Genomic DNA, 27,350 nt, shown 5'->3' with positions numbered 1-27,350 from the left:
ATGAACACTTTTGGTGTGTGTAGTTGTACAAAACCAGGTGCAGCCTTTCCATGCTCAGATAAATCTTCCTTTTTTAAAAAAAATCCCACAAAACCAAACAGAACTGACAGTTTGTTCAAGGTAGTTTTATGCCAGAACTGAATTAACATGGGTAGGTTTTAGAGGAGTCAATAATAATCTGATTTATCGCATCATAGTATCATAGCAACATAGTATAGTTTGGGTTGGAAGGGACCTTAAAGATCATCTAGTTCCAACCACTCTGCCATGGGCAGGGACATCCCACTAGATCAGGCTGCCCAAGGCCCATCCAACCTGGCCTTGAACACCTCCAGGGATGGGTCAGCCACAGCTTCCCCCTGGGCAACCTGTGCCAACACCTCACCACTCTCATGGTGAAGGAATTCTTCCTAACGTCTAGTCTAGATATCTTGTTCCCCACCATAACAAATCCAGCAAGCTTAGTTCCTAGCTCACTATGTGCAACCCAGCCTGAAGCACAGCCCTAACAATGTTTGCAGTGATGGTGCATACATGGCAATGTCATGTACCGTAGCCACATAAATCGTGTTAAATTAGATGTAGCAGTGGCATGTGCTGTTTTGAACTTCTTGAGAGAAGCTACAGACTCATGAACTTTCTGTATTTTCAGGCATTCATAATGAAACTCCGAAAGCAAAACTTAAACTCAGCAGTCTCAGGTTGTGTGGATTGTTGAAAATAATTTTAATGTCTTGATTGTCAACACACACTTTTTTCCATTAAAAATGTTGCAGTACATTATTTCTAAAAGAGAATTATACCTTTAGAAAGCATGAAAGAATTTGAGCCAATTTTATTCTTAGCAAACCTTTGAAAATTCACAGCAGATTTCATATTTTTTCCTTAAAATATGATTAACTTAGTGTGTAGAATGTAGAATTTGGAGATTAAAAATGTGTTTTCTCTTGTAGTATTGTCATTGAAGTTGTGGTGAAAGTCTTGTATAAAAGTATGTCAGCAACCATTCCTAATTAACTCATGGCAGCATGCCCGGTGTGCACACATTTGTGTGCTCCCTCCCTGTGTATAGATATGCATCTCTAAGAGAGAAACAGCTCCTTACGGTGAAATAAATTGAGTGATTATACTAATTGACACAAATGTTCTCTAAAATAGCTCATTTAATTTTGTTTAGGCATTTCCTGACTGATATCTCCTTAGTTTCTAATAAATAGCCTATTGTGAAACTTGCTAACAGAAGATTTTGTAGAGTAGTAGCTCCCAAGGTTAAATTATTAAACTTGTCAGCTATATAGTCTCGGTTAGACTGTGACTTGCAAATGCAGTGTGAAAATGTGAAATCAAAACCCCACAGGAATGTGGATGTGTGATGAAACACCTTTACATGCTTCCCTTCAGTTTCCATTGTGGGGAGGCAGATGTTTGAGTACCTACTGTAATGAAAGATCCAGGAAAGATAGTACATAGTGAACTTGGTTTTAGGTTTGTGTTCAGGGACAGCATTATTCTCTCTCTCCCCCAATTCTACAATTAGAATTTTTAAGAAGCATATGTTTATTTTGTTATACATTGATAAACAAATGCTGGGTCTTTAGGCATTTCTTGTTTTATACCTGTCTTTTAAGCTGCCGTGATCAAGCAGGAGGATTTTAAGAACATCCATCCAGTGTGGCCAAGAGTGTCTGAGGAAAAAGGAGGATGATGCAAAACAGGTTGCTGTGGGAGCAGGGACAGTGTCCTGGCCTACTCCCTGGGAGGTTGTTAGGGGCACTCCAGGCTGTGTTTTCTTTTGGTGCAACTCTGCTGTGCACAAATCCTCTGCTTGAGCACTTTCTAATGGATCTGAAGAGAATAGGAGCCATCCGAGGGCAGAGGCTGAGATGTTTCTCCTTTGCAGTGTGTTACCCATTATAGTTGTTATTCGTTACATATCAGTGTTTTTCAGTGAAATCCGAGTGCTATTTAAAACATGCCTTTGTTTTGTTGGCTTTGAAAAAGCTGCTCACATGTGCTATCAATGTTGGTTTTTTTCTCAGTGACCGATCCTGGTATCTGGTAACCTTTTCCTAAATCATCTTGATTAGAAATATGTGTACTTTTCTGAAGAAAATGAACCCACTTAATATGCATGCATTTTTAACTTAAGTGGTTTTTTTTTTTCAAAACATATGTCATTATTACCTATATAAATAGTAAAATTTCTGTTGTTGAGTAAGATAATGAAAGTAGTGAAGGAATGTATCAGGCTGCAAATGACTATACTTCTGCATTTATTGTCCATACTTGGAAATGTCATGTTTACAGGCAACTCATTTCCTCTTGTCTATGTTATATTTTTTGAACTGCTTAGTACTAATGATAACTAGATTCAAAGGGATGTATCAGGCAGCCAGTAGTAGGGACTATGGATAGTTTCCTGTCATTTAACTTCAACTGCAGAAAAGTTAAGCATCTGCCCTATACTTAAACCTCTACAGGCAAGAGGGAAGTCTGTTTGTCTGTGCTAGATAAATGTCTTAAGGAGACTGAGGTGAATCACCTCTGGATTTGTCCTTATGGACATGCAGAGTCCAGACAGTTAGCTCAACGAGAGCACCTGTCTTTTAGATGGCTAATGTGAGGTGCAAATAATCTTGTCTTAACGTGATCTCATGTATTGGGAAGGGGCAGTGTTATGCGTTTGAGGGTGGCACTGAAAAGTGCCTTAGTCAGAGGCTGCAAACAGCATGCAGTATAGGCATTATAAATATACATTCCCAGTATCTGTAAAAACAAAGTTTTGGACTGCTGTCACCAGTTTGTATCGTCCCTGTCATTTTAATGACATACTGCAATTGATACACATTTGTTTTTCTAATAACCCAAAGTGGGAGTGAAACGATTCACTTGGAAAGTAGGAGCTTGGTTACTTGTGTGACACACAGAGAATAAAATAGTTTGCAAAGGTGAATACAGAAGGATACACTGCTAAGGTGGTTCTGTTGTAAATAGGAGCTGGGAAATGGAAAAACTGAGTTATGGTCATTAGGCTTTAAGTCATCTTTCATATTCATAGTGAATTGTTTTGAAGATGATGTATCTTGTGAAGTGGTTAAGTTTAGTGTCCTTTGGCATGCCCCTTAGTTGTTATTCAACATAATTCTCAGCCTTTCCATTACAAGGATTCATTCTTTTTTTTTTTTATGATTTTCTTACACTATTATTTTTCCAGGGTTTAAACATTTCAGGTTTGTAGTCTCCCAGGTGGGATTATTTTTTAAGACTGAGTAAAACTTTCCTGAGTTTTCCTTCAAAAGAGAAATATTAGGAAAATTATGCTTCTTTTTATCAAGAATATTTGAAACTACTACCATCTGAGATTCCTTCTAATAAGGAATATGTGTCTTGGAAATAATTTCTGAGATAAACATGAAAATCTGCACAGAAGTTGAATAATTTTATTTTTCACTAATTTTTAAAAAATAAAACTTGCAAAATTTTAGTTGGTCTATAGATGATGATTACTCCTTTCTCTCCCCCGCCCCCCTCCCCCCCCCCCAAAAAAAAACCCCACCCAACCCTTAATATATTGAAAAGCTAAGCTTTCAGTCGTCTTCTGTGTCTTCCAGTATGCAAGGTGAGAGACAACCCCTTTAGTGGGTGGTCAGCCTCTTGGGGGAAAATGGGCCACAGGGGATGTGGGCACTGCTCAGGGCAGTGGCCATGCCCGCCAGCAGCCTGCCCTGCTGCCCTGGTGAGTCACTTCTCCGTTGCCTTCCACCATGGAACCAGTAAATAAAATGCCCTTTTTTTTAGTTTTGGCGTCTTTCTGGATTTCAGAAACTTAAGAAATGTGTACTGTGATATGTCTCGTAGGAAGCTGACCTTTTTCCACAGTGTGGGGTGTGCTCATCGAAGAAGGCAGTGATGCACGGTGAATCACAAACAGTTTGGGGATTGCCTTGCTCTGTGCCAAATTGTTTCCCATCTCCAGCATGTAATTTTCAGGCGAATCTATTGAAGTCTTTAATCTATAGTTAGGTTTATAACCCACTTTAGACCTTTTGGATTCCTTTTTTAAATAATTGAATACAACATTATTATTCTGTGGATCTTTCTGATATCTTTTCCAGAGAAAGGTTTCATGTAGATTTTTGATTTATTTCTTTTTCCCTTCAGTTTTCTAAAATGGGTAGGTCAGGATCCCATTTCCATCAAGAAATGAACTGAAATTACCAGGTAGAAGTGATTGTGATATATAAGAAGATTTTTTTTCCTGGAAGTGCTGAGCATAAATGTTTTTTAATAGGCTAAAGTAAATATGTATTTCTAAATTTGGATTCGGACAGTAGGTTTTTCTGCATTTTTTTAAAGGGTAATTAAAATATCACTCCTTCTACACATGTTAAAACATGAACATTTGGCAAAACAAATCACACCTGTCACCAGCCATTGGTGTTAGGCAGGTCCCTATGTAAATAGCTGTGTTTACCTCAGGATGGAAAGGATGAACATTTTTGAGCTTCAGTGTATAAGTTTGTGTATATATGTATCCACCTGTCTGTGAGTATCTGGATATGTGTATGCATGTATATGCATCCTATACAATGAATATTGTTGACTAGCATTCCCTTCGTGTTTGGGAAGCAGCCTTCTGTGTGCCTCTTCTGCCCAAGTGTCATTTCTACTCATTGTCTCCTCATTTCCTGGTATTTATTACCGAAGTACTCTACTGACTTTTTTTTTTTTTTCCTCATAAGCATTTTAATTTTATGAATATTCATTCAGATTCAAACTCCTTTTTCTTTCTGTACCATAGATTTTAATGAATATTGCCTAATCTTTAAAGAAAACTGTAAAAAGTCTATTTTATTGCAAACACAGCAGCATTAAATAGTCAGTAAGTGTATTCTCAATATGGTATAGGTAAGTAGTTTTCTTTTAATGTCATTTTCCGTGTGTTTGGGGAATTTTGTTCCCCTAAATTGACCATGTTTTCCTCTGGACGGTTCTGGTTTCCTTCTTCAGCTCCTTGTAGCATAGGTTTTGGACCTAGCAGTCTAGAGGAATATTTCCTTCTGCCCCTTACAAGCCCTGGTGACTCCAGGCAGTAAAATTCAAAGAAAATTCAAATATCTCTAAATAATTTCTGTTATTTTCTAACAAAACTGTTCATACACAGTGCTCTAAGAAAAGAGGAAAAATGGTAATAAATACTGTGATTATTTTAAAATTCTTTCAGACCAGGGAAGTCTTTAACAATTTACTCATTTGGCTCAGCTGTAAGTCTCTTGGCATCCTTATGTTCATTTAGGAAATTTCATATATATGTTTATAGGAAATACATTCTGCAGCTTAATCCAAAGTTTTGCAAACTTCCTGGCTCTCCATAAAGCACAAACCATGCATTTCTGTGTCTCTCTGTGTTTTGTTGAATTCAGTATTGTATCTTGGCAGTTCTGTGGCCTTCCCAAATTATGCTTCAGCATACATACGTCTCAGTTCTGTTGCTGGTTGTTTTTTTTTTTCTCTTTATGTACTGTTATTTCTTCACAGTTATATTTTTACTGTCTAGCACTTCTTTTCCAAAGCGCAAGTTATCAGTAATTTATGCTATTGTTTTTACTACACTTAGGGTTTGTATTTCTTTTGTGTGTGTGTACCTTTCTGTGATCTGAGACATGTTTTGGCCATTGCTTGTTCTACCACTTGTGGTAATATTGTGCAAAGACAGCTACTGCACATACACCAGACCATAATACATCCTATTATTTTTCATTTTAGATATTTTTAGGGGTTTATAGAATCATAGAATGGTTTGGGTTGTAAGGGATGTCAAAGATCATCCAGTTCTAATCCCTCTGCCATGGGCAGGGACACCTTCCACTAGATCAGGTTGCTCAAAGCCTCATCCAGCTTGGCCTTGAACACTTCCAGGAATGGAGAATCCATGACTTCTCTGGGCAGCCTGTTCCAGTGCCTCACCCCCCCTCACTGAAAAAAATTTCTTCCTAATATCTAATCTAAATCTCCCCTCTTTCAACTTAAAACTGTGACTGCTCATCCTATCACTGCACTCCTGGATAAAGAGCCCCTCCCCAGCTTTCCTGTAGACCCCTTTCAGGTCGCTATATGATCTTCCTGGAGCCTTCTCTCCTCCAGGCTGAACAACCCCACTTCTCTCAGCCTGGGTTGCAGCCTTTTAGTTTATGCTGCTGTGGAAATGAGACTTCGTGAAGACCAGCTTCCCAAAAGTGTTTGCATGACCTTTCCATGTTTATAGAGTGCTTTTAAAATCCTCTATATGTTCTCCCTTACAGTTAATTAATAGCATACAAAATATTAATTTGAAAATAGTTTTCTGGAAATTAAGAAATGTTTTTGCACTTGCACTAAATGTAATCTGCTCCCTTACAGATGCAGAGAGAAGAAGTATGATTACTATAGCCTGCCAAAAACCTCCGTTGTGATAGCATTTTATAATGAGGCTTGGTCAACACTTCTGCGAACTGTTCACAGTGTTCTTGAGACATCCCCAGATATACTTTTGGAAGAAATTATCCTTGTAGATGATTACAGTGACAAAGGTAGGATGAATAATTCTAAATAATGTTGATGGTTAATGGTTTTTTTTTGTCAGCCAGTCCACAGGAGAAAAAGATATGCTCTTTGGGTAGTATACCATAAAATTGTACAACATGGGTATCTAATTGGAGAATAATTGTTCTTGTAGCATACCGGTGAAAAATTTGACTTCTGGACCAAATTTACTTCAGAATGGGGAAATGCATTTGCTGTATTGTGACATGTGTGATTGTATAAGTAGATAATGTGTGCTGGCAGCCTAGAAGGCCAACCGTATCCTGAGCTGTGCCAAAAGAAGCATGGCCAGGAGATTGAGGGAGGTGATTGTCCCCCTCTACTCCGCTCTTTGTGAGACTCTGCCTGGAGTACTGTGTTCAGTTCTGGAATCCACAACGGAAGAAGGATATAGAAATATTGGAACAGGTCTGTAGGAAGGCCACAAGATGATCAGAAGGCTGGAGCACCTCTGCTATGAGGACAGGCTGAGAGAGTTAGGGTTGTTCAGCCTGGAGAAGAGAAGGCTCCAGGGAGACCTTATAGTGACCTTCCAGTACCTGAAGGGGCTACAAGAAAGCTGTGGAGAGACTTTTTACAAGGGCACGTAGTGGTCAGGCGAGGAGCAGTGGCTTTAAGTTGGAAGGGGGAAGATTTAGATTAGAGATTAGGAAGAAATTCTTCATGATGAGGTTTGCCCAGGGAAGTTGTGTCTGCCCTCTCTCTGGAAGTGTTCAAGGCCAGGCTGGATGGGGCCTCGAGCAGACTGGTGTAGTGGGAGGTGTCCCTGTCCACGGCAGGAGTGTTGGAACTGGATGATCTTTAAGGTTCCTTCTAACCCAAACCATTCTATGATTCTGTAACCTACAATCTGGTCAGAGCATTTCAAGTTTCCTAATTTGAGCAAGTGTTGATTGCTCCAAGCTTGTTCTGGTGTCTAGGATAGTGAGAAATACTTGGTTATATGTTTTCATTTGAATTATGGGACACAAAGACAATGCTAGCATTTTTCACCACATACGTATTGTGTTGACAGTAAAACTTATACATGGAAAAAGTTTTATGTAACATTTGAGAAGTGCTTAACATTTGGGAATGAATTACAGAGGCAAATATGAATCGTTCAATTTCTTGAAAGTAACTATGATTTGTGTCCATTCAACTTATGTGCTTTTTCTTGTCCTTTCCTATCATAGACAGCATAGCAGAATCAGAGTTCAAAATGCCAGTATCTTTAAGGCAGTGCTATAAGTAATACGCTGCTGAAAAAAGGGCTTCCCATGGCATAATGTAGACCAATTGTTCCAGAACTATAATCTTTCTTTTTTGTTTGTTTTACTCTTTACAGAACATTTAAAGGAGTCTTTGGAAAACTATGTGGCTGGCTTACGCAAGGTGCGTCTTATCCGTGCAAATAAGCGAGAGGGGCTGGTTCGAGCCCGGCTGCTTGGGGCATCTGTGGCAAAAGGAGCTGTTTTGACGTTCCTGGACTGCCATTGTGAATGCCACGAGGGCTGGTTGGAGCCACTGCTGGCAAGGTGAGTTTATGCCCTCGGCTGGTTTCCTTTTTGGCTGTAAAGGGAGAAGAGACAGTTTGACACACTTCTGCAGTGAAAAAAATGGTAGATGTTTACCAAAGATTACTGAGGTATGGTCCCTGAGGTGCTCTGTTTGTTTCCTTGTGATAGGGTAGCAAATGGAAGTGTGGAAGATCAGGAGGCGGGTTTTTGTTTCCTCCCAAGAACCGGGCTGTTCTTTTTCTTCAAAGAAGGGAAAGTTTTATTTTCCAGAAGAAGAATCCTCTCCTATCTTTGAAACTATCTCATGAAAAGTGGCTACTTCTGTCAGCCTGGGTGTTGGATGAGGAGGTTTGGAAAATGCTTGCTCTGAGATGTTCTCTGTTGCACTTAAGCAGATTGGAAGCAAATTTAATAAACTCTGTCTTCCCAGTCCTGAACTAATCCACCGCTCTCCGACTGGAGAGAGATTTCCAAAAGCATATACTGTCTTGAGGTGTGCAAGTCTTCCCGATTCCTAGTGGAACTCGATGTTCTCAAGCTCCTTGTGTCCTTTTGAAATTGTTTCTGAAATAATACTCCAGTTTATTATTCTTAAAATTGTCGTATTTAACTTGTTTCTAAATGTCATTCTGAGTATATTCCAGATAACTGTGAGTTAACTACAGATATTATGGGTAGTGTGAGGAAAGGGAAAGGGGTAAAAACCAAATAAGTATGGTTTTAATGACTATTCTCAGAAAAAAAAGTGTCTAGCTACACGTGGAGAGGATGCTGTAATTTCTTCACTTCTTTAGTAAACCACTAGATGGCAATCTTGAGGAAGGATTGGGATAATTTTCAGCGTACTAAATCACGTTTTGTAAAAAGTTAGCCCTGGACGTGTCTTGGAATTTTTGCCCTTCTTGCTGCAGATGCAGATGTACATCTCTGAAGAGATATTTGCATGGCATATCTCGATTCTGATGTATGGAAGCAAAGTAACAGTGTTAGCATTTTGCAGTGCAAACATAGTTGTATTTTTAAGCTGCTTGTACATTGTACTATCTAGTTAAGAATTAACTTATAGAAAAGGTGACAGCTTTTCAGTCCACCTATTTTTTTTGTAACTGAAATCGCATGCCAGATATCTAATTTTTACTCCTTTTCCTTTACAAGAGTAACAGAACATTTTTTATATTTTATTGTGATATTTTTCCTCTGTGTACATGTCATTCTCACTGCTTTGTACGTAAGCTTTATGCAAATGAGACAGGAGTTAGCAATATTTATATAAACCCTTTTGTGTGCTCTGGCAAACAGGATTTCAATGGGAGATCATAAAGAAGAAAACAGCTGTGTCACGTCTTCCATCTGGCAATAAGGGACCATTTCATATTTAAGGCAGGCTTTCTCAGCTCAGGCAATACTTCTTTAGAAACCATTCTATTCTGTGCTGCATTTAATGACCACAAGCTGCTCTAATTTCAGAGTCAGAGCTGCTTGGTCAGCGTGCAGCTTTTAAACGTCATAATCCAAGAGGAACTACTGGCTCCCCTTGAATGATATATATATCAGGTCTCTTCATTGTTTAGCAATATAATATGTTCATTTTTTCTTCTCCTTTGGAAGCTCAAATCAGAAGATGCAGGGCTAAAACAAGTCTCAGCATCTTAAAGTCAAACAAGTCAGTTTTTCATAGAGTAGTCAAGATTGCTAAAGAGTCATTTAGAAGAAAAGCCTTAGCTGGAGCTTGTATGCTTGATCTCTCCTGATACTAAGAGGCCTTTCCAGAAGTTAAGACGAAGGCAAAGGATCCTATGGCCTTTTGTAAGGGCAAATGCTTTTGGAAAGGAATCCAGAAAACCCCGCGTGGTACTGAGAAATGGGAGTAAGTTGTTTATCTCCTTGCAAAAGCAGACTTGTGAAAAATGTCATCAGCTCTGATGAATTCATGGTATGATAAAGATCTTAAGTGTCTTTGCATCAGCCTTACTAATAGTTACGACATTCTGCAGTTTCTCCTTTTTATTTCCAAGGTTGTCAGGGTTTCTGGAGGTCTCATTCATGTGTGTTTCACTGTTGGAGATCTAATTCCTGTGTTGTATGTTTTTTTTATTTTTATTTAAGGTCATGATATCTTTTTGTTACTGTTCTAGTGCTCAGTATAACTTTTTGTATATGGACATAGTTACGAGAACAACCATGAGCCAAGAGCTTAGCTATGTCATTTGTTCTTGCAGAATGATAGTCATGCTGCTTTCTAAATATCTTGAATACAGCTACCTGTTCAAAACTAAATAAGTATTTTTGTTTAGAATGCAGTGCTCGATATGGCAGCCAAACCAGATGCTTAATGTATTATCTTAAGCCATATAACTTCCCAGCTTCCACTGTCCAGGAGAATTGATGCTTGTTGGGTGCCCAAGTTATCCTGATGCATCCTCCTGATACATCCTCAGCAAGAAATTGCTGGTTATTCTTTTTGCAGCATGAGTTGAAATGTTTGTTGTATTGCATCATGAGTTGAAATCCAGCAAAACTTTGCATTTGGATTTTGTAAGTGTTCTCTGTTCTTGACAGCTCTAGTTCCTAAGAGATGTTTCTAATGAAAGTCACCCCTTTTTTCCTTTTTTTAAAATCATATTAGGATTGCAGAAGAAGAATCAGCTGTCGTCTGCCCTGTTATTGATGTTATTGACTGGAATACATTTGAGTACCTGGGAAATGCTGGTGAGCCACAGATTGGTGGATTTGACTGGAGACTGGTCTTCACTTGGCATACTATCCCTGAAAGAGAACAAAAACGGAGGAAGTCCAAGACTGATGTGATCAGGTTAATTTTCATGCGTCTTGTGAAACTGAATGTTACAAGGGCTTTTGACTTCGCTTAGAAATACCAGGTGCTGAAAAATATTTGAGAAATGAGCATATTACTAAAAATTATGTATCTTGTTTAGTTCCCGTTTTCACAAAACAGCTTGTGCTCACTGTGCTCCTGAAAAAATACTGCTCTAAGAGCTGAAATGCCTGTTTGATCTGTGATATGGAATCCTCATTGCACAAGCAGTCTCTGGACTCCTGCAGGAAAACTCCCACAGATGCTTATCAGCACATGGAAAGATTGTAACTGATTAACTAGCACTGAAGAGTGTTCTTGAACAAAGCAGAGATACACATTGTATTGAGTCCATATTGAAAAAGGGAAAGAAACCATCAACCAGTAAGAAGGCAAAAGTAGTTTTTAACTTTATCTGTTCTGTAGTCATAGTGATGGTTCCTTGCTGTTTTCAGAGGTGAAACAGTTTGTTAGTTCTTCATTGGGATGAAATGATACAGCTCTACTCACCATAGTTTCTATGAAGGCCTAACTCATAGGAGTTCATACAGATGTCTCTTTTGTGGGTTTTTATTTTGTTTTATTTTAAGATAAGTTGCAATCAGTCAGTATTATCTGTTACTCCATACTGTATTTTTAGGAGATGTAAGGTGAGATTACAAACAATACATCTGGAAAATGTCCACTGTAGATAGTTGAAGGTCTACTATACTTAGTTTGGAAGTTTTAGTAGTGTATTGTAAGAAATGAAACAGTCTTTTTACTGTTTTTAACATCATGATTTTATTAGTTTTTGCTTTTGATATAACTTTTATGTTATGGGCAACAAATACAGAATTTTCTCAGTCTTTCCTAGGTAGCTTATCATGATAATAATTCCCAGTACTTCACAAATATTAATGACCTTATCCTTAACTGAGGAAAGAGAATGTTTTTTCAAAAGGGAAAAGTGAGGCAGTAATTTAGTCCTTCTCAGCATATATTAATCCACAACCTTCTGAGAAAAAGTTTCAAAATAGAGTAAATGTTTTTAAAGCCTTTAGTTTAAATATGATGCTTTCCTTCTCCGTGACAAGAAGAATTGTCTTTGGCATGCCAAGAGGAAAATGATGAGGGGTGAAGCATCACGGTAGCCCAAGGACTGAGAGCTTGGCAAGAGTCTGGAGAAAGCAGCAGTGCTGAGAGCATTGTCGCTGACAACTGTGTTTGGAAGGACAAAATCTAGAGTAAGACAGAGGACCTTAACTGGTTATGGAGTTTGTTTTTCTTTTCCTTCTGTCTCACCTCATCTCTTTCCATTCTTTGAAACAACACATGACAGTGTAAAACAATGTTGCTTAGAAAAGATGGCTGGTAAAATTAGTTTTGACAGATTAAGAGTAACTGATCACTGCACCTAGCATTTGTTAGTATTTGCCTCAACAGCAATTTAGTAAAATTCATAAAGTGTCAGCTAATTTTAGTTACAACCAGCATTATACGCTTGGCACTTTGAAGAGAGCAGTTTCCTAAGACTGTAAACAATTGGGAACAATAATGAATCAATTCAGGTTTATACATCTGTTGACACACTACACTACTGAAAGTACATCCCCTAAGTGCACTGTCGCTCTGGGCCTTGTGGTCTGCAGAGAGGATCTAGTATTGGTTTTTGATTTATCTTTCAAATGTAGCAAACAATGAAAAAAACCCAAACAGATCAGCAGATCTTAGAAAGAAAAAAATCTTTTCAGCAGCTCTGTTTACTTAGTTCTGTTCACTTATGTCTGACAATTTTTCATTTGATATCAATGGTATCAGAGATGTTTTTATTAATTACTAAGGCAGAAACGTGTTTATGACAAGTTATATGAGCATACTGCACTTAGAATTTTGGAGCTAAGATAACTCTGCCACAGAGTAGCTTATGTTCTACTGGGGTAAGAGGCTACTCATTTATGACCACTCAAAAGGACACTGTAGTTGCAAAGAATTGTTTTAACAAAATGTTCATCTTCTCTGATTTCATTATTGTTTTTAATTTAATACTTTCTGGAGGTCATTTCTGATACAAGTTTTTATTTCAAAAGTTTATTTAAATGTCGTGATAATGTGCTGCTTAACCAACCAATGGCTGACTGTTATTTTGTATCCAGAAAAGACTGAGAAAATGGACAATAAATAGATGTATTATATTTTTGATCTACAGTTTGTTAATTTATATTTTTTACTTTTTATTCAATTCAGAGTTACTGTATTCTTTTATAGGTCTCCAACCATGGCAGGTGGATTGTTCTCTGTGAGCAAGAAGTATTTTGATTATCTTGGTTCATATGACACAGGAATGGAAGTCTGGGGAGGAGAAAACCTTGAATTCTCATTTAGGGTAAGTGGTGAAATTGAAATTTTTTTGGTTTTGGCGGTTTTTTTTGAGACTAAAACTATGTTTTATATTTCTTCATGCTCTTTCAGTTAATGAGATAACTGTAATGTAATCAAGTGTTAAGAAGAGAATATTTTAGGAGATATTTATATGACTCTCTTCTCCTTGTTTTCACGCTTTATTATAGTTGTATTTTCCTTCAGATTAGCCATTTTAAAACAGTTAAAAAAAATATGTCTTTTGTTTTCAATGCCAGTATACAATATAAGTACTGGTGTGATATTAGCAAATGAAGTTTACATTCTGTGGCTTGTAGAGGATCGTTGGAAAGAAAGATTTATAATGCTTCAGTGTGACTCTGAAACTCCTCCAGCAGTTGATGGACTGAGCAGAAGGCAGGTGATGGCAGCTGCTAGTGGGGCAGGACAAGCCAGTCTTTGTACTCCCTGAAGGCTTTATTTTGTTTTACTTCAAGGAAAGTTTACATAAAGGTTATAAAAGATGTTGGGGAAAATCACCAAGAACTGTAGAGTTGTACCCAACCATAGGGTGGACCAGTGCTCAGGTGTGAAACCGATTGCTAGCTATGCTGGAACAAAAAGGATTTATAGCAGGGGAAGAGAGAGGAAATACAAAACAATCCAGAGTGGTGGGCAAAGCAGCCTTGCCCTCATTAGCTCTAGTGTTACCTAGTTCTGCTGATTCCCATTAAGCATTAGCTGTTTGTGGTTTGCCTTGTATCACCTTTAACTTGCTGAAGCGATTTACCAGTGCTGTAAGAGGTACACTGCAGGGCTGGTTTTGGCTTGCAGGGAGTTCACAACTTAGTATCCTGGATTCCCCTTGCTTTTTTCTGCTCATTATCAGGCATGATTTATAGTGGTATTCACATTTCTGCGTGTCACTGGATTGTGGGATTTCAGGGATTAATGAGTGTTCAAGGTCAGCTGGAATGGGACTCTGAGCAACCTGATCTAGTGGAAGGTGTCCCTGCCCATGGCAGCAAGGGTGACATCTTGCTAGATGATCTTCAAGGTTTCTTCCAACCGAAACCATTCTAAATTGTACTGTGATGCTAAAAACTCACTCTCTTGAGAGAGGAAGCATCAGCAGACTGTCTCACATGGGATGTGTGCCTGGTAACCAGAGAAGCGTGGAATCTTCATGGCTGCTGCTCCTGTCTCCTGCTGCCTGCAGTGCAGAAAACCTAGCAATAAAAGACACAAAAATAAGGAAAGACAAGGATTAGAGAAGATAATAAGCACAGACCTATATTTGACACGGTTTCTCCTTGGAGGGGTATTTCTCAGCTGGGATTGCTGTTTGATCTGATTTCACAACCACTTCCTTTCTCACAATAGGAAAAAGTTTCTCTGGCATATGAGTCCAAACACGCAGCCTACTTGTGTTGGCTACTAAGTTCAGCAGGCCTCTGCCTGAAACTCAAAGCAGTTTACCTACTTCCATCAGGTCTGTAAGCTTCTGAAGCAGGGGTCCCCCAGCTGACTCCAGTTCTAGGGTAGCCCACCTTGATGTTTATGCGTCTCTTCATTGGAAATGTGGGATAATTACTTCCTCACGGGGTCAGGAGCTACAAAATAGCTCTTGATGAAATTATTTTTATGTCTCCTTTTGAGAGGCATCTCAGGGAGCTACAAGTAGCAATCAGTTGGGTTCATACATGGGAGACCAAAGAAATGATTGTGCTCATCATCAGTCGCAACCCAAGGTAGGTTAAGCCAGAGGGCAGCCTAGTGGTGGATGCCACCCCTAGCTAACTCTGGCAGGGGAAAATTGTTTTTCTTACCTACTGAGGGATTGGAAGGGGTGATGACAATAAGAGAGTCATGCATTTTTAGGTACAGATGTTTTCTGATCTGGGGCTTGTTTTGTCACCTATGACACTATCGCAGCAGACAAATAAGCAGACAGGAGGCTGCGAACTTGGCAGACAGCTGTATCAGAGAGCTGATGCTATCTCCCACAAACATGTAGTATAACAGTAGCAAGCATGTTGGATATGTGCACCTTCTGAGCAAAACTGGCTCTTGCAGGCATTTGTTTGTCTGCTACTGCACATGCAGCCAGATGGGGCACCCATGAGGTCGAATGCAGAGGATGCTGATTTTGAAAGAAGTACTATATACTTTGCCTCTCAGCAGAAATTTGCGCCTCTCCCAGAGCAGCAAGCTTGGAAACATCAAGTTTCCAAAATGGCACAGTTGACGGAACTGGCCATTACCGGATCTACTTCACATAGTTTGAAATGTCTGCAGTTTTCTGACATCCTGGTTGCCACAGATTTGGTGGCACCAAAATGGTTGCCCCTGACCAGTAGATGTTAGGGGTAGCACCTCCCCAAATGGCAGGGGTTTTATCTTCTGAGATAGTTTGTGGGAGCTTTCTATAGCTCCTTGTAGAAAACCTTGAAGATGGTCCTCTCTGTGAGCAGTTCTTGGCTCTCTGCTCTTCATTCCTTGCTTTTTGGGAGACCAAGGCATGCAGACAGGACAAGCTTGACCCCTTGCCCTGTACGGTATGGAGTGCCCCTGCGCTGCTGCTTTAGACCCAAACTATCATCATTGTTGACCTCTACCAGACCCTGGCAGCAAGTCTTATTTCTGGTGTTACCTGTTCCCCTCAACCAAGTGTTTGACCCCATGAGATGCAGCAGCATGGGTGAGTGGTGCCTTTTCTCCTTCACTATGGAGAAATATGGCCTTCTTGTGAGCCAGAGGCAACGTCAGAGGTTGCCTGGCATGCAGGAGAATTGCAAAAGGAGGAGCAGCGGAGTCCCCAGGAGCCAGTGTACACGGGCACACTGTTGTGCCCAGCAGGGGCCAAGCAAGTGCATGGATGCAGCAGCCTGGGTGCTCAGGGTAGTCTGGTCACAGGCATGCAGCGTGTCGTACACTGGGCTGAGAACAGGGAGGTGGCTTGGGGTGGGTAAGAGAAGTGCTTAAATGAGGAAGCAAAACAGGAGCTCTGGTGTGGGGCTCCCTGCAGGCTGGAAGTAGATCAAGAGGATCTCTTCTTGGGGGCTGACCATTATGCAGGACAGAGTGTGCAATGGCTAACAAACATGGCCGAATGCGTTAATTTTACTAGTGCAGATTGTCAGTAGGATCTGGGCATTTGGATCCAGTTGTGCAGGACATGCTTTTCTCTGTGTGTTTTCAAGTCCTTGTATTCACGCTTCAGGCAATGAGGGTTTCTATGGAAGAGAGCAGAGCACTGTAATGTTGCTTAACTGTGTTCTTGTGGTTGCCCACGGTGCTGAAGAAGGTCAAGAGGGATAAATCAGTGTTAATTTTATTGTCTCTGTGGTTCCTAGACCTGAAAATTAGGAGCAGGGGTACTGAACCCCCCCCCGTAAATTAATTCATTGTTCTTCTCATCTCTGAAAATATCACCCTCTCCTGATGATAGATGATGAAAGAACTTGTAGTCAAGCCTCCTCTTTCTCATACGTAGATTATTCTGAACTGAAGAAATTCTCTGTGGTTTTGAGAGGTGCAACAAGGACAAAGCTTCCTCTAAAAGCATGATGACTAAGAGAGATGAAGGCTGCGTGCTGAATGCAAGATCAAGTCAATGTGCCTTGGTTTTGAATTGCTTAATGATATTTGGCTGGATAAAATTTCATTTCATGGGCATAATGAGCATTGAAACTCCTCATTCTGAAGGATGCAAAACATGCCATTTCGTCTTCCCCCTCCTGTACATGGAGCAAGGGGAACTTGTTTGCAGGTGTTTTATGCCCTCTCTGCTCTTGGTCCTGCTGGTGGAACTGCAGTCTAAGTTCGTTTCTGGAGACTGCTGCTTGATACACCTGCAGTCTGTCCTTCAACCCATCATCACAGCATGAGAGAAAACCATGCATGTGCAAACCCCCAAAATTATTTACTAGTAAGTCCTTTTTTCTGATGGAAATTTTATTGCCTATGAGCCTGCATGATGCGTCCTCAACCGTCTGAGATCTTCTCTTTTTTGATCTTTTCTGTGTTGTTTCTTTCTGTCCGGATCTGGAAACTTATCTTGTGGCAGGAGCAGCAGAGATGGGTTCATGCAGCTGGGAAGGCCCTTCCTCCCATACAGCTCCCAGCAGATCGTGCATGAGCACCACACAGGGGACTCAGCCTCAAGCCAACAAGAAGAATTGCAGTAGAAAGAAGAGCAGGAACAGAGTCTTTTGGGCAGATTGTATTTGTTCAGGAGGTAGCATCCTTTTTTTTATTTTTTTATTTCTTCCAGAGAGTCCTAAAATGTTAAGATGGAGGTGGTAGAGCTCATAGGTCTTTTCTTATTTAGCATTCGTTGATCGAGCATTAGATCAGTTGTCCAGAAACCCTGGCAGGTATCCCAAGGGTGAGATCTGAACGTTCACTGTAGCTTTCCATAATGTCACCATCTGTTTCTGAAGAGAAAAAATATTGATAGGCTGCATGCATCAAGATGAAAGTGAAAGTAAAAAGAGATGCCACCTTGTTTTCTTTTTGTGGTGAAGGAAAAAAATGTGCTTTTATAATGAGAGCTGTGAGGTAATGACACCCAGTAGAGAAACATTTTCATGCACACGAGCCTGCAAAATGTACATAAAATCTAACGTGCTTTTCTGTTATAGAAGGTTGAAATAGTTTTAGGGGAGAATCTTTTCCAGAATATTTAGAAATCAACTTTGGTTTCTCTATTGAATTGCTTGCCTTATTTTATGTCTGTTCATTTGTACCTGATTTTATATGGAAGTTTAAATGTTTCCCATTAAAATAGAAGTAAATAAGACTTTTGAGGAATTGTTTAGCTGGAATATATTTAAATTTTGTTTGTAATAGGAAGACAAGAAGTTTTGAACTGTTTTAATGAAAAAAGAAATTTCATGACCGTTGCTTAGCAACCTACAGTTATATTTTTAGAAGAATTCAGAATCTGAATTATTGAAAAATAAGCTGTTGGGGAATTCTTTCTTTGGCAGCAATTTAACAGAGATATCGTTAGTCTATCTTACCCCATTTGAATCAGACTTTATCACAGATGAGTTGAAGAATGTGCTTCCTTTCTAACTGCACACTTTCAATTCAGTAGCCTTTATGGTATGTTTCTCATATCTTGTTTAAAAAACAGACTGATCAAAACAGTAATGATCAATAAAAAAATGCTAATATGGAAATTGTTTAACTTTAATAAATTCAATGGCATTTAATATTTGCCGACAAACAAATCTTGTGTGATAAATTTCAACTTTTAAAAAAGCAATCTTGGATATATGTGTGAAAATATGCAAATTGTTTAAAAGATCAGTACAGAATTCTAGATTTCTTGTATAATTTATTTGATTGTCTTTCTGTTCACATGACAAATACACTGCTTCCCCCAAAAAAGCAACAAAATAAAAGACGAAAGAAACCTTTTGTGAAAAGCAAGAAATTAAAATTTTAAATTTTAAATCCAGGAAGTAAAGTTTATCCAGTGTTCCCTACAACTGAATAATGAATTACCTATACCCTTAAGGAAACCATTTGTTTTAAAAGGAAACATATGTATTAGAGAGCTTATGATTTTGCTGTTAAGCACAGTATTGGGACACATGTGAAGGTCAGATGTCATTATCCAAAATCAAATCAACAAAGACAACATTCATTAGTTTCTAAATTAAGAAATTTGAGAGAAATCCTAAATAAGTTTAAAAAAAACACTACCAATCCAAAAAAAGAAAACTACAAGCCCCCCCCCCCCCCCCCCCCCCGCCAACCCCAACCTGAAGGCAACATCTCATATATGCTGAAAGCTTTCATCTGTAGAGACTTTCTGGATCCCTAAAAGTCCCAGGAAGAGAGAGAGAGAAAATGTCCTATCTCATCTGTTGTTGTTAATTACAGAAGTTTTATTTGCTACCTTATAGCTTTCTCTCATTATGTGTTTACTTAAGTAACATGTAATTAAAAATGTATTTGTTATACAAGGAAGTTGTCAGGGAGGAAACTTCTCTACTTCTTAATCATATCTCAGCTAATTGCTCTTGTCTTCCATTTACGAAGGAAAGATGAGGTGCCACCTGTGTGTGGCTGAATACATGAGGGGGATTAACTCACTAAAGTGTCAGTTCTGAGAAGACTTTCATGGGAATTCTACTGGAGCCACTGGTGATAGCCTTAAGTCTGTTCAAGTGCAGCAACGTGTCTTGCCTTTCCTCCCATTTGACAATTTCAGCAACCTTGTTTCAGACACCTGTCAGGATGCCACATTGTACATAGTATTAAATAGAAAATATTATGTCTAGCATGCTTTCCTTTCATTACATCAAACTTGACGTCAGTGGTTGTATGGGTGAGCTGCCACAAGTCCATGTTTTTTAAAGGAGATGAAAATAATTGTCTATGAGAAATTTGACATCATGCAGCAATGTGTGCACACAGCCCAGAAGGCCAGCCATACCCTGGGCCACATCAAAAGAAGCGTGGCCAGCAGGTCGAGGGAGGGGTTTCTGCCCCTCTATTCCTCTTTTGAGAGACCACACTTAGAGTATTGTGTGCTGTTCTGGAATCCTCAACATAAGAAGGATATGGAACTGTTGGAATGGGTCCAGAGGAGGGCTACAAAAATGATCAGAGGGCTGGAGCACCTTCCCTACAAGGACAGGCTGAGAGAGTTGAGCTTGTTCAGCTTGGAGAAGAGAAGGCTCCATGGAGACCTTTTAGCGACCTTCCAGTACCTGAAAGGGGCTACAAGAAAGCTGGAGAGGGGCTGTTCACAAAGGCTTGTGGTGACAGGATGAGGGGGAATGGGTATGAACTGGAGAGGGGTGGATTTAGGCTTGACATAAGGAAGAATTTCTTCACCATGAGAGTGGTGAGGCATTGGCACAGATAGCCCAGGGGAGTTGTGGATGCTCCATCCCTGGAGGTGTCCCTGCCCATGGCAGGGGAGTTGGAACTAGATAATGTTTAATGTCCCTTCCAACCCAAACTATTCTGTGATTCTATGATAATTACAAAAGTTTGTACAGAGTTCTGAGACTAGTGCCCCTGCTTGGGGGTCATTTCTGGACTTATCCCCAGGGCCATGTATTTCCTACCTTGAAGGGCCAGAGGCATGAGGATGAGGGCAAAGTGAGTTCTGCCAGTTCCACATTAAGATTTGAGTACTCTCCTTGGCAGCAAGTAGGAATGTTAGTTTAGATAGGCAAGATTGTTTCAGTATCTTGGTTGGACCATCATAGGTCAGTTACAGAATTACTTTGCTTTTTCTTTTTGTGAGTTGGGTTTGGAGTTCTTGTCTCAGCTTTCCAAAGAAAAATATTAGTTCTATTTTAAGACCAGGCACCCATACCTCTCTTCTGAAATGGTGAATATAGACATGAGAATACAACTTATATTCCAATAATATCATGAGCTTACGTGAGTTGCCAACTTAGCTTTCCTGCAGCACACAAGAGTAAGTTTCTGCTAAGAAATCAGTCATCGATTTCTTTGAAGAGGCTAATTTAAACAAGAAATATGTTCCTTTTGTTAAAAATGCCTATATAACTTCAACTGCAGGGCACAGTTAGACCTGCAGAAATGTTGTGGACCATTTCTTGTCATGCCTTGAGAGAAAGTAAATCTAAGAAAGGGATAATTGCACAACACGTAATACCAGAGATGGGGCTATTTCCTTGTTACTTCCAGTTATTTGCTCCTAGTTCACAAGGATATAATTTAATCTCACCAAATGTGACACAATTACTGTATGTGTCGCTTATAGTATGCTGTGATGAGCAGGTAATATCCTCACAAAAACGTATTGTTACCTTTATATTTTCTTTTGCAAATATTCAAATTAATGATGCACAATATGTAATTTTTTTTTGTTCAGATATGGCAGTGTGGAGGAAGTCTTGAGATCCACCCTTGCTCACATGTAGGTCACGTTTTCCCCAAGCAAGCTCCATACTCACGGTCCAAAGCTCTGGCAAATAGTGTGCGTGCAGCTGAAGTGTGGATGGATGAATATAAAGAAATTTATTACCACCGAAATCCACATGCTCGCCTGGTGAGTTCAAGTCCGCTGTTCTTGGAATTTCAATAGAGTTTATTTTCAAAGAAATAACGATTAGGTTAGCTAATATTTAATATGAAATGCTTTTTATATTCATTTCTTATTTCTTCTGAAACAGAATAAGTGTATGTATAATTAATTTTTAATTCCTTGGAAAAAATCAGAAATTCTGTAAGACTAGACTAGAAGAAAGCCACATTTCTGTCAATATTAAATGAATGAATGAATGGATAAATGAAAGAATAAAGTCAAGCAAGGTGACCCAAGTAAGGGGGAACTGTTTAGCCTAAAATGTGCACTTCTATGAAACAACTGATACAGCATTCTGTCAATAATGAATTACAGAAGAGGCACATAATTAATGAATGCTAATCAACAAGGTTCAATGCACATTAGATCTTTAAGTGAACAGCTTGGTAATAATCTTTAGCAAAATAACCTGTCTTTGTGATAACTGAAAAATTTTGGACTGATGTCAGACAAAATGGATTTTTCTGTTTGAGTTACTGCTGCATGACGCTTGATTAAAAAAAAATACAAAATCAGTATTGCAAAGATTAATTAAAATCAGATTTGGGAGCTCACATGAAAATGTTCCTAATAAAATAGTTGAAGTATCAGTTCTATTTAAAAAAAAAAAAAAAAAGTTAATTTTTTGTCTTCCAAGAGGAGGAAAATACCAGATCATTTGTTTGCAGACTTTTTCAGGAGATAAATACTAATGAAAATCGTGGATGTCAGAACAATAAAGCAGTATGCAAATTCATAGCTTGGATATATTTATCATGAGGGGCCTGTGGGCTGGAGTAGAATAACGCTGAACTATCCTTACAATGTTTAGAAATGACTTATATGAACGTCTGGCACAAAGTCCATAGTTCAAGCCTAAGATAAGTCATTCTCTACTATTGCTTGTTTCTGGAGGTGCTTAATCCCCCCAGGCACTCTTTGCATGGAATGTTCTCCAAGTGCTGGCTTTCTTGTTTTGTGCATGGGGACAATTGGCTACACCAGACCGAATCTTAGGGACTAGGCAGAGGGAGAGGGAAATCCCCACACTTTTGAGTGACCTACACAAATAGACATGCTGGGGTAGGGAAAAATGATCTTGAAACCATTATGCTTTTAAAAGAGATGCTGGAGGACACTGGGGAAGCTGAATTTCGTTAGCTTCCGTCTCGTGTTTCTTTGGATTAAACTGGGTAATTAGATTATTATAGTCTATGCATTTGTAATAATTGTTTTACTTTAACATCATAAAAGCCACTTAGGTTTTGTTATTATAGTCTGACTTTGAGAGAAATATGGGTTTTGCATATCCAAAACCAGGAGCTTGCAGGCAATGCCAGGCTGGTTCTGCTTGTCATATGCAAATAGAAAACAGGTTTTTTTTGTAAAGTTGCTGACAGTTTTTCTTGTAAAGTTCAGGGTAGCTTATGTCTGTGATGACAGAACTTTAACCTGAAAGGACATTTGAGTGCTAGTGTTGGAAGTTGTACATATTGGCTTCTTATAACACAGTGGATGTGAGCTGAGACTTATGTGGGTTTTATTGCACATATCAAAGCTGCCACCAATGCACTCTGGTTTCCATAATACTCTGTACACCACTTGCTGCAGTGGTTGAGTTCAGCCCCTTCTACTTCATCTAACCATTCAGTTCCATAGCGTAATGGAAAGATGATTCATGCCATGGCTGCAGAATTTGGCTCTATAAGGTTTCACTTCAAGATTAATGTTCAGACCTCAGAGCTAATGTCATGCTGTTTGCTTATTCAAGCAGGCATCTCTGCCTGTTTTACATCTGCTTCGTGTTTTCAGTGATATTTCCACAGCTTTGAGAAATGCAAGTATATTTGTGGTGTGATGAAAGAGTGTGTCAAGTGACCTGTAAAAATGTGGAGGCTGCAAACGATATCTCATGCCTGACTGTCTGAAGTCCCTAGTCAATATAAAGATATTTTTTTGAAGACAAACATGAAAAGATGTGAACTCTGCTGCAATCTATAGACAGGGAAAAGTCTTCAATGAAAGCTTTCCTCTGGAGGTTTAAGTTTTCATACTCCCCACCCCTCAAAACTGTGACGTTCAAAGGAAACATTAGCAGATTTTATGAATTGCGACAGTTAAGTATAAAACTCTCTGCACTGGTAATTTGCAAATGGATGATAGAATAATTTAAAATTCTCAAGATTCATTCACTGCTTTTGAGATTTTTCAATTATCCAGCTAAAGAAAGTTTTTTTTCCAATACACCTTCTCAGTTCCCAGCAATCTGTATTCAAGGACTTCCTTACTTGCGGATTTGGGGAGTTTTCTTAGCCAAATTGTCTTCTAGACTGTTGTACCATTAATGTGCACTGTTCCAACCCATTTTTGTCAACATTAGCAAATATAAAGATAATGAAATCAAATCCAGCACCCAAACATGGGGATTTTTCCTGATTAAAAGTCCTACTCATCAGTTTAGCGTATGGTTCCTAATAATGTATAGAGATAATTTAAAGGAGAGCATCTGTTCTGGTTGAGTGGTTGGGGTTTTTAATAGTTTTTTCTTTTTCTTTTTTTTTTTTGTTCTTTCAGGAACCATATGGAGATGTGACAGAAAGGAGACTCCTTCGAGAGAAGCTGAAATGTAAGGACTTCAAATGGTTCTTGGAGAACGTGTACCCAGAACTTCATGTACCAGAGGATAGATCAGGCTTCTTTGGAATGGTATGTGGCTCCTGAGGAGGGCCCTCCTCACAGTTCTCTGAGCTCTCTTTCTAACTCAGTATGAAGGTATTTTTATGCCAAAGTCAATTTGGGATTTTGGTAGAATTCAGTTAGAACTGATAGACTTTGAAATGTGGTTTCTGTTAGAATCTTTATTCTAAGGGATGCTGTTTATGAGGGAGTTCTGTGAGAGGTAAGAGAACGGGTAATGTTCCCGTGAATTACAACTTCCAAGTGACATTGTAGGAGTGAGAAATGCAGCAAGAGAGGACTTGTTTTATTTCTCGAAACGTTGCATAGCAAAAAAGGGAGCACAAAAGTGTTTTAGTTTTCAGTTGTCCATTTGCAAATAGAAAGAGTTTGCTTTGAAATATGTATTTGCATATTTTAGCTGATGAAAACTAGGATGCTGTGATGATGGGAAAGAGAGATGGTGCTATGTGCTCCTGGATCATGCAGGATTCTGTAAGTCAAAACCAACAGGATAATTTTTAATATGGATGTCACTTTAGACCAAAACCAGTTCACAAGCAATTTTCATTTGTTCGATATCAGAATCATCTTCTCCTTTTTAAAGAGCTGACAACTTTCTATGCTATTTGCAGCTTACAAAGAAATATAAACTATAGCTCTGTGTATATCACATTATTGTAATCTCATTTAGAAGGGATGAATGCAGAGATGATGCAGCAAATACCTGCTTCCTCTGAAAAACTGGCAGATAGCTGCTGCGTGTTTTATTAGGAAGACAAGACTGCACCTTTCTGCCAGGCAAAGATGTATAAAATAACTTCCTGATTACCAGTGCCGCATTGACTTAGTGCATTACTTGTGCTGGTAACTTGATCACTCTGCGGATCTAGCTAAGCTGCATTCCCACACTGCTGTATTGCATGCAATCCATATCACAACAGCTTTGTCTTGCTGCCGTCTGCACTTCAGTTACTCAGTCTTTGCTGGATCTCCTTCAGTGGAGGAAAAAACCTGATCACTGTGGGTGTAAAAAACACACAGGAACCAAGTTTCCATGCAGTCTTCCCTGATAGCTATGTTACCTGTTGAACGAAAAAGATCTTAATGAGGAAATTCTGCAGTTCCCCACAGGGAGTTGTATTTCCCACGGGAAGGTGTCAGAGCTCCCACAGGAAGCACCAGTTGACTGCAAAGCCCTTAGAAGCCTCTGAGAGAATAGCCACCTTCCTCCATTTGTCTTAGAACTTGTACTTGAGATGGTATCTCTGTTGTGCTTGCTGGCATGAAAGGTAATATCCACCATTATTCACACCTTGAACAGACTCCAATACAACATTAGTTCCTTTTTCTGTTTTGTGCTGGATTGCTAACTGACAAAGTCAGAGACAGATGAAGCAATAAGATACTATGACTTACTTCCCTCCTCCATCCTCCAAAAGAAAGCCTAGACTGGCGGCAGTGATAGTGCTTCAACCCCCTGGGGATGGAAAGGGATTTGTGCAGTTTCTTTCATGATTTAACTGCACGTGTCACCCTCAGGAAAGGTGTTGACAATACCCAGAAATAATAATCCTTGGTCAGAGCTACTTGAGATATCTACGGTGTAATTTAGGTGTGTTCTATATATTTCTCTAAAAGCAATTCTTAAATGCTGTCATCTAGTTGTGAGCATAATAAGAACACACCAGTTTGTTTGGCAGGAAGAATTTAAGATGTGATAAAAGTTCAGTTATAATCTAAGAAGGTGACAGTGCAAAACTGACACCTACTGATTCAACTGATTTGTAGGTATCGAGTTCCATCTGCTAACTTCAGTGAGTCATTGATTGTGTTCTTTACTCCTGCCCTAGCCATGTAATGCTTTTCTGGTTAACAAAAATACTGTTTTTAAAAGTGTCAGCTTTGTTAACAGCTCAGCTTAGTGTGAGGTTATTTAATTGTTCAAAGAGACTGCAAAGGGATATGGGGATATCTCCCTTGCTTGAAAATGTTTACATTGAAGTTGAAACATCTTTCTAGGATTGCCCGTAGGTCAGCCATAGGTTATTGAAATAAATGCAAGACTTACTGAGCAGCACTCAGTACCATGCACTGACAATTAGACAGTTGTGCTAAAATTTTCTTCCTGATACATAGATATTTTCTTACTGTCAGTACTAAGCTTGGTTATCTAAAAATTAGTTGCCTAAAACTTTATTTAAGCATACAGAATTTTGAATAATTTTGCCTTAGCTATGTTTGCTTTCAGATAAACTAAGGCCTAGAAACAAGAGCAATGTCTCCTTTCTAGTAAAATTAGATTACTTTATAGCAAAATCATGTAGCATCAATAAATCTGGAATGCCAAAATGCTGATTTCACTTAGTACTCTGAACAAAATTATACTTTGAGAAGGGCTACTATCAATGTTATGAGTGTTCTCCATTCATAAAATGTTTGGGTTTTTTTTTTAAAAATTAAATCAGATTTTTCCATAAAAGTTTCAGTACTGCAACAGTGAAGTTCAAAACATAAGATTTCAAACGTTAAGGCTACAGAGGCCATTAATGAGATGAAATCTTGGAAAATATTGAAAGTGCTACATTGATAGCACCATTAAGATAGAAAGATAACTGCATGACAATTTAAAAAATAAATTGCCAGAACTTCAAGGGCTATTCTGTTTTTTTGCATAGCATCTTTGTAAGAGCACACCATAACTTCCTATCCACTGTTGTAATGAAAGAGCAAAGAAAATTTGGAGAGGTTAAACTGACTTCCCATCTGAATGTCCAGTATTTTTTTGTGCAGTGGCATATCTAAGCAAGGTGAACTAGAAGCACTTGGAGAGCTGAGCTAGAGTGCATTAAATTTATTCTCGGGGCACCTCAACATGGTCTAGGCATGGTCTGTCTTCTATCTATAGATAGAAGGAATGTTTCACAGTGAGGTTGGTGAGGCTCTGGAACAGATTATACAGAGAAGTTGTGGCTGCCCCATCATTGGAAGTGTTCGAGGCCGGGCTGGCTGGGGCTTTGAACAACTTGATCTAATGGAAGATATCCCTGCCCATTGCAAGGAGGTTGGACTTGTTGATCTTTAAAGGTCTGTTCCAACCCAAACTATTCTGTATTTGTATGATTCCATTTCTTTGCTTTACTCAAGCAGCTGCCATTTTTAGGCTGTACAGTGCCTTGGGCAGCTGTACAAGTAGTGTATTTCTGGTCCTTGGGCTCCCTGCAGCTTTGGCACTTTGTGTGGGACACGAACTAAACATTTTGATTTTTTTAATTTTTGGAGGCAAGGATTGAAGTTGGTAAGGACCTAGTGGGTTAAAATAATATGATGTCAGTGTTTCTGGAAAGCTGATAATCCCTTTTAAGTTTTTAAG

The 27,350-nt window shown here is 39.1% G+C and overlaps 1 protein-coding gene across 2 annotated transcripts in view; it reads left to right on the top strand.

Moving 5' to 3' along the window:
* The window catches only part of GALNT12 (polypeptide N-acetylgalactosaminyltransferase 12), a 49,047-nt gene that overhangs the window by 7,969 nt on the left and 13,728 nt on the right, over positions 1-27,350 (top strand). For both annotated transcript variants that reach the window (XM_009563097.2, XM_054057394.1), the window contains exons 2-7: positions 6,400-6,569; positions 7,910-8,099; positions 10,708-10,893; positions 13,144-13,261; positions 21,110-21,286; positions 23,876-24,007. In XM_009563097.2, the coding sequence (XP_009561392.2) occupies positions 6,400-6,569; positions 7,910-8,099; positions 10,708-10,893; positions 13,144-13,261; positions 21,110-21,286; positions 23,876-24,007 (973 nt within the window). The remainder of the gene's footprint in view (positions 1-6,399; positions 6,570-7,909; positions 8,100-10,707; positions 10,894-13,143; positions 13,262-21,109; positions 21,287-23,875; positions 24,008-27,350) is intronic.

The sequence above is a fragment of the Cuculus canorus genome, chromosome 2 (assembly GCF_017976375.1).
Source record: "Cuculus canorus isolate bCucCan1 chromosome 2, bCucCan1.pri, whole genome shotgun sequence".
Classification (NCBI taxonomy): Eukaryota; Metazoa; Chordata; class Aves; order Cuculiformes; family Cuculidae; genus Cuculus; species Cuculus canorus.
The sequence above is the reverse complement of the archived record's forward strand: the minus strand, read 5'-3'. Positions and strand labels throughout refer to the sequence as shown.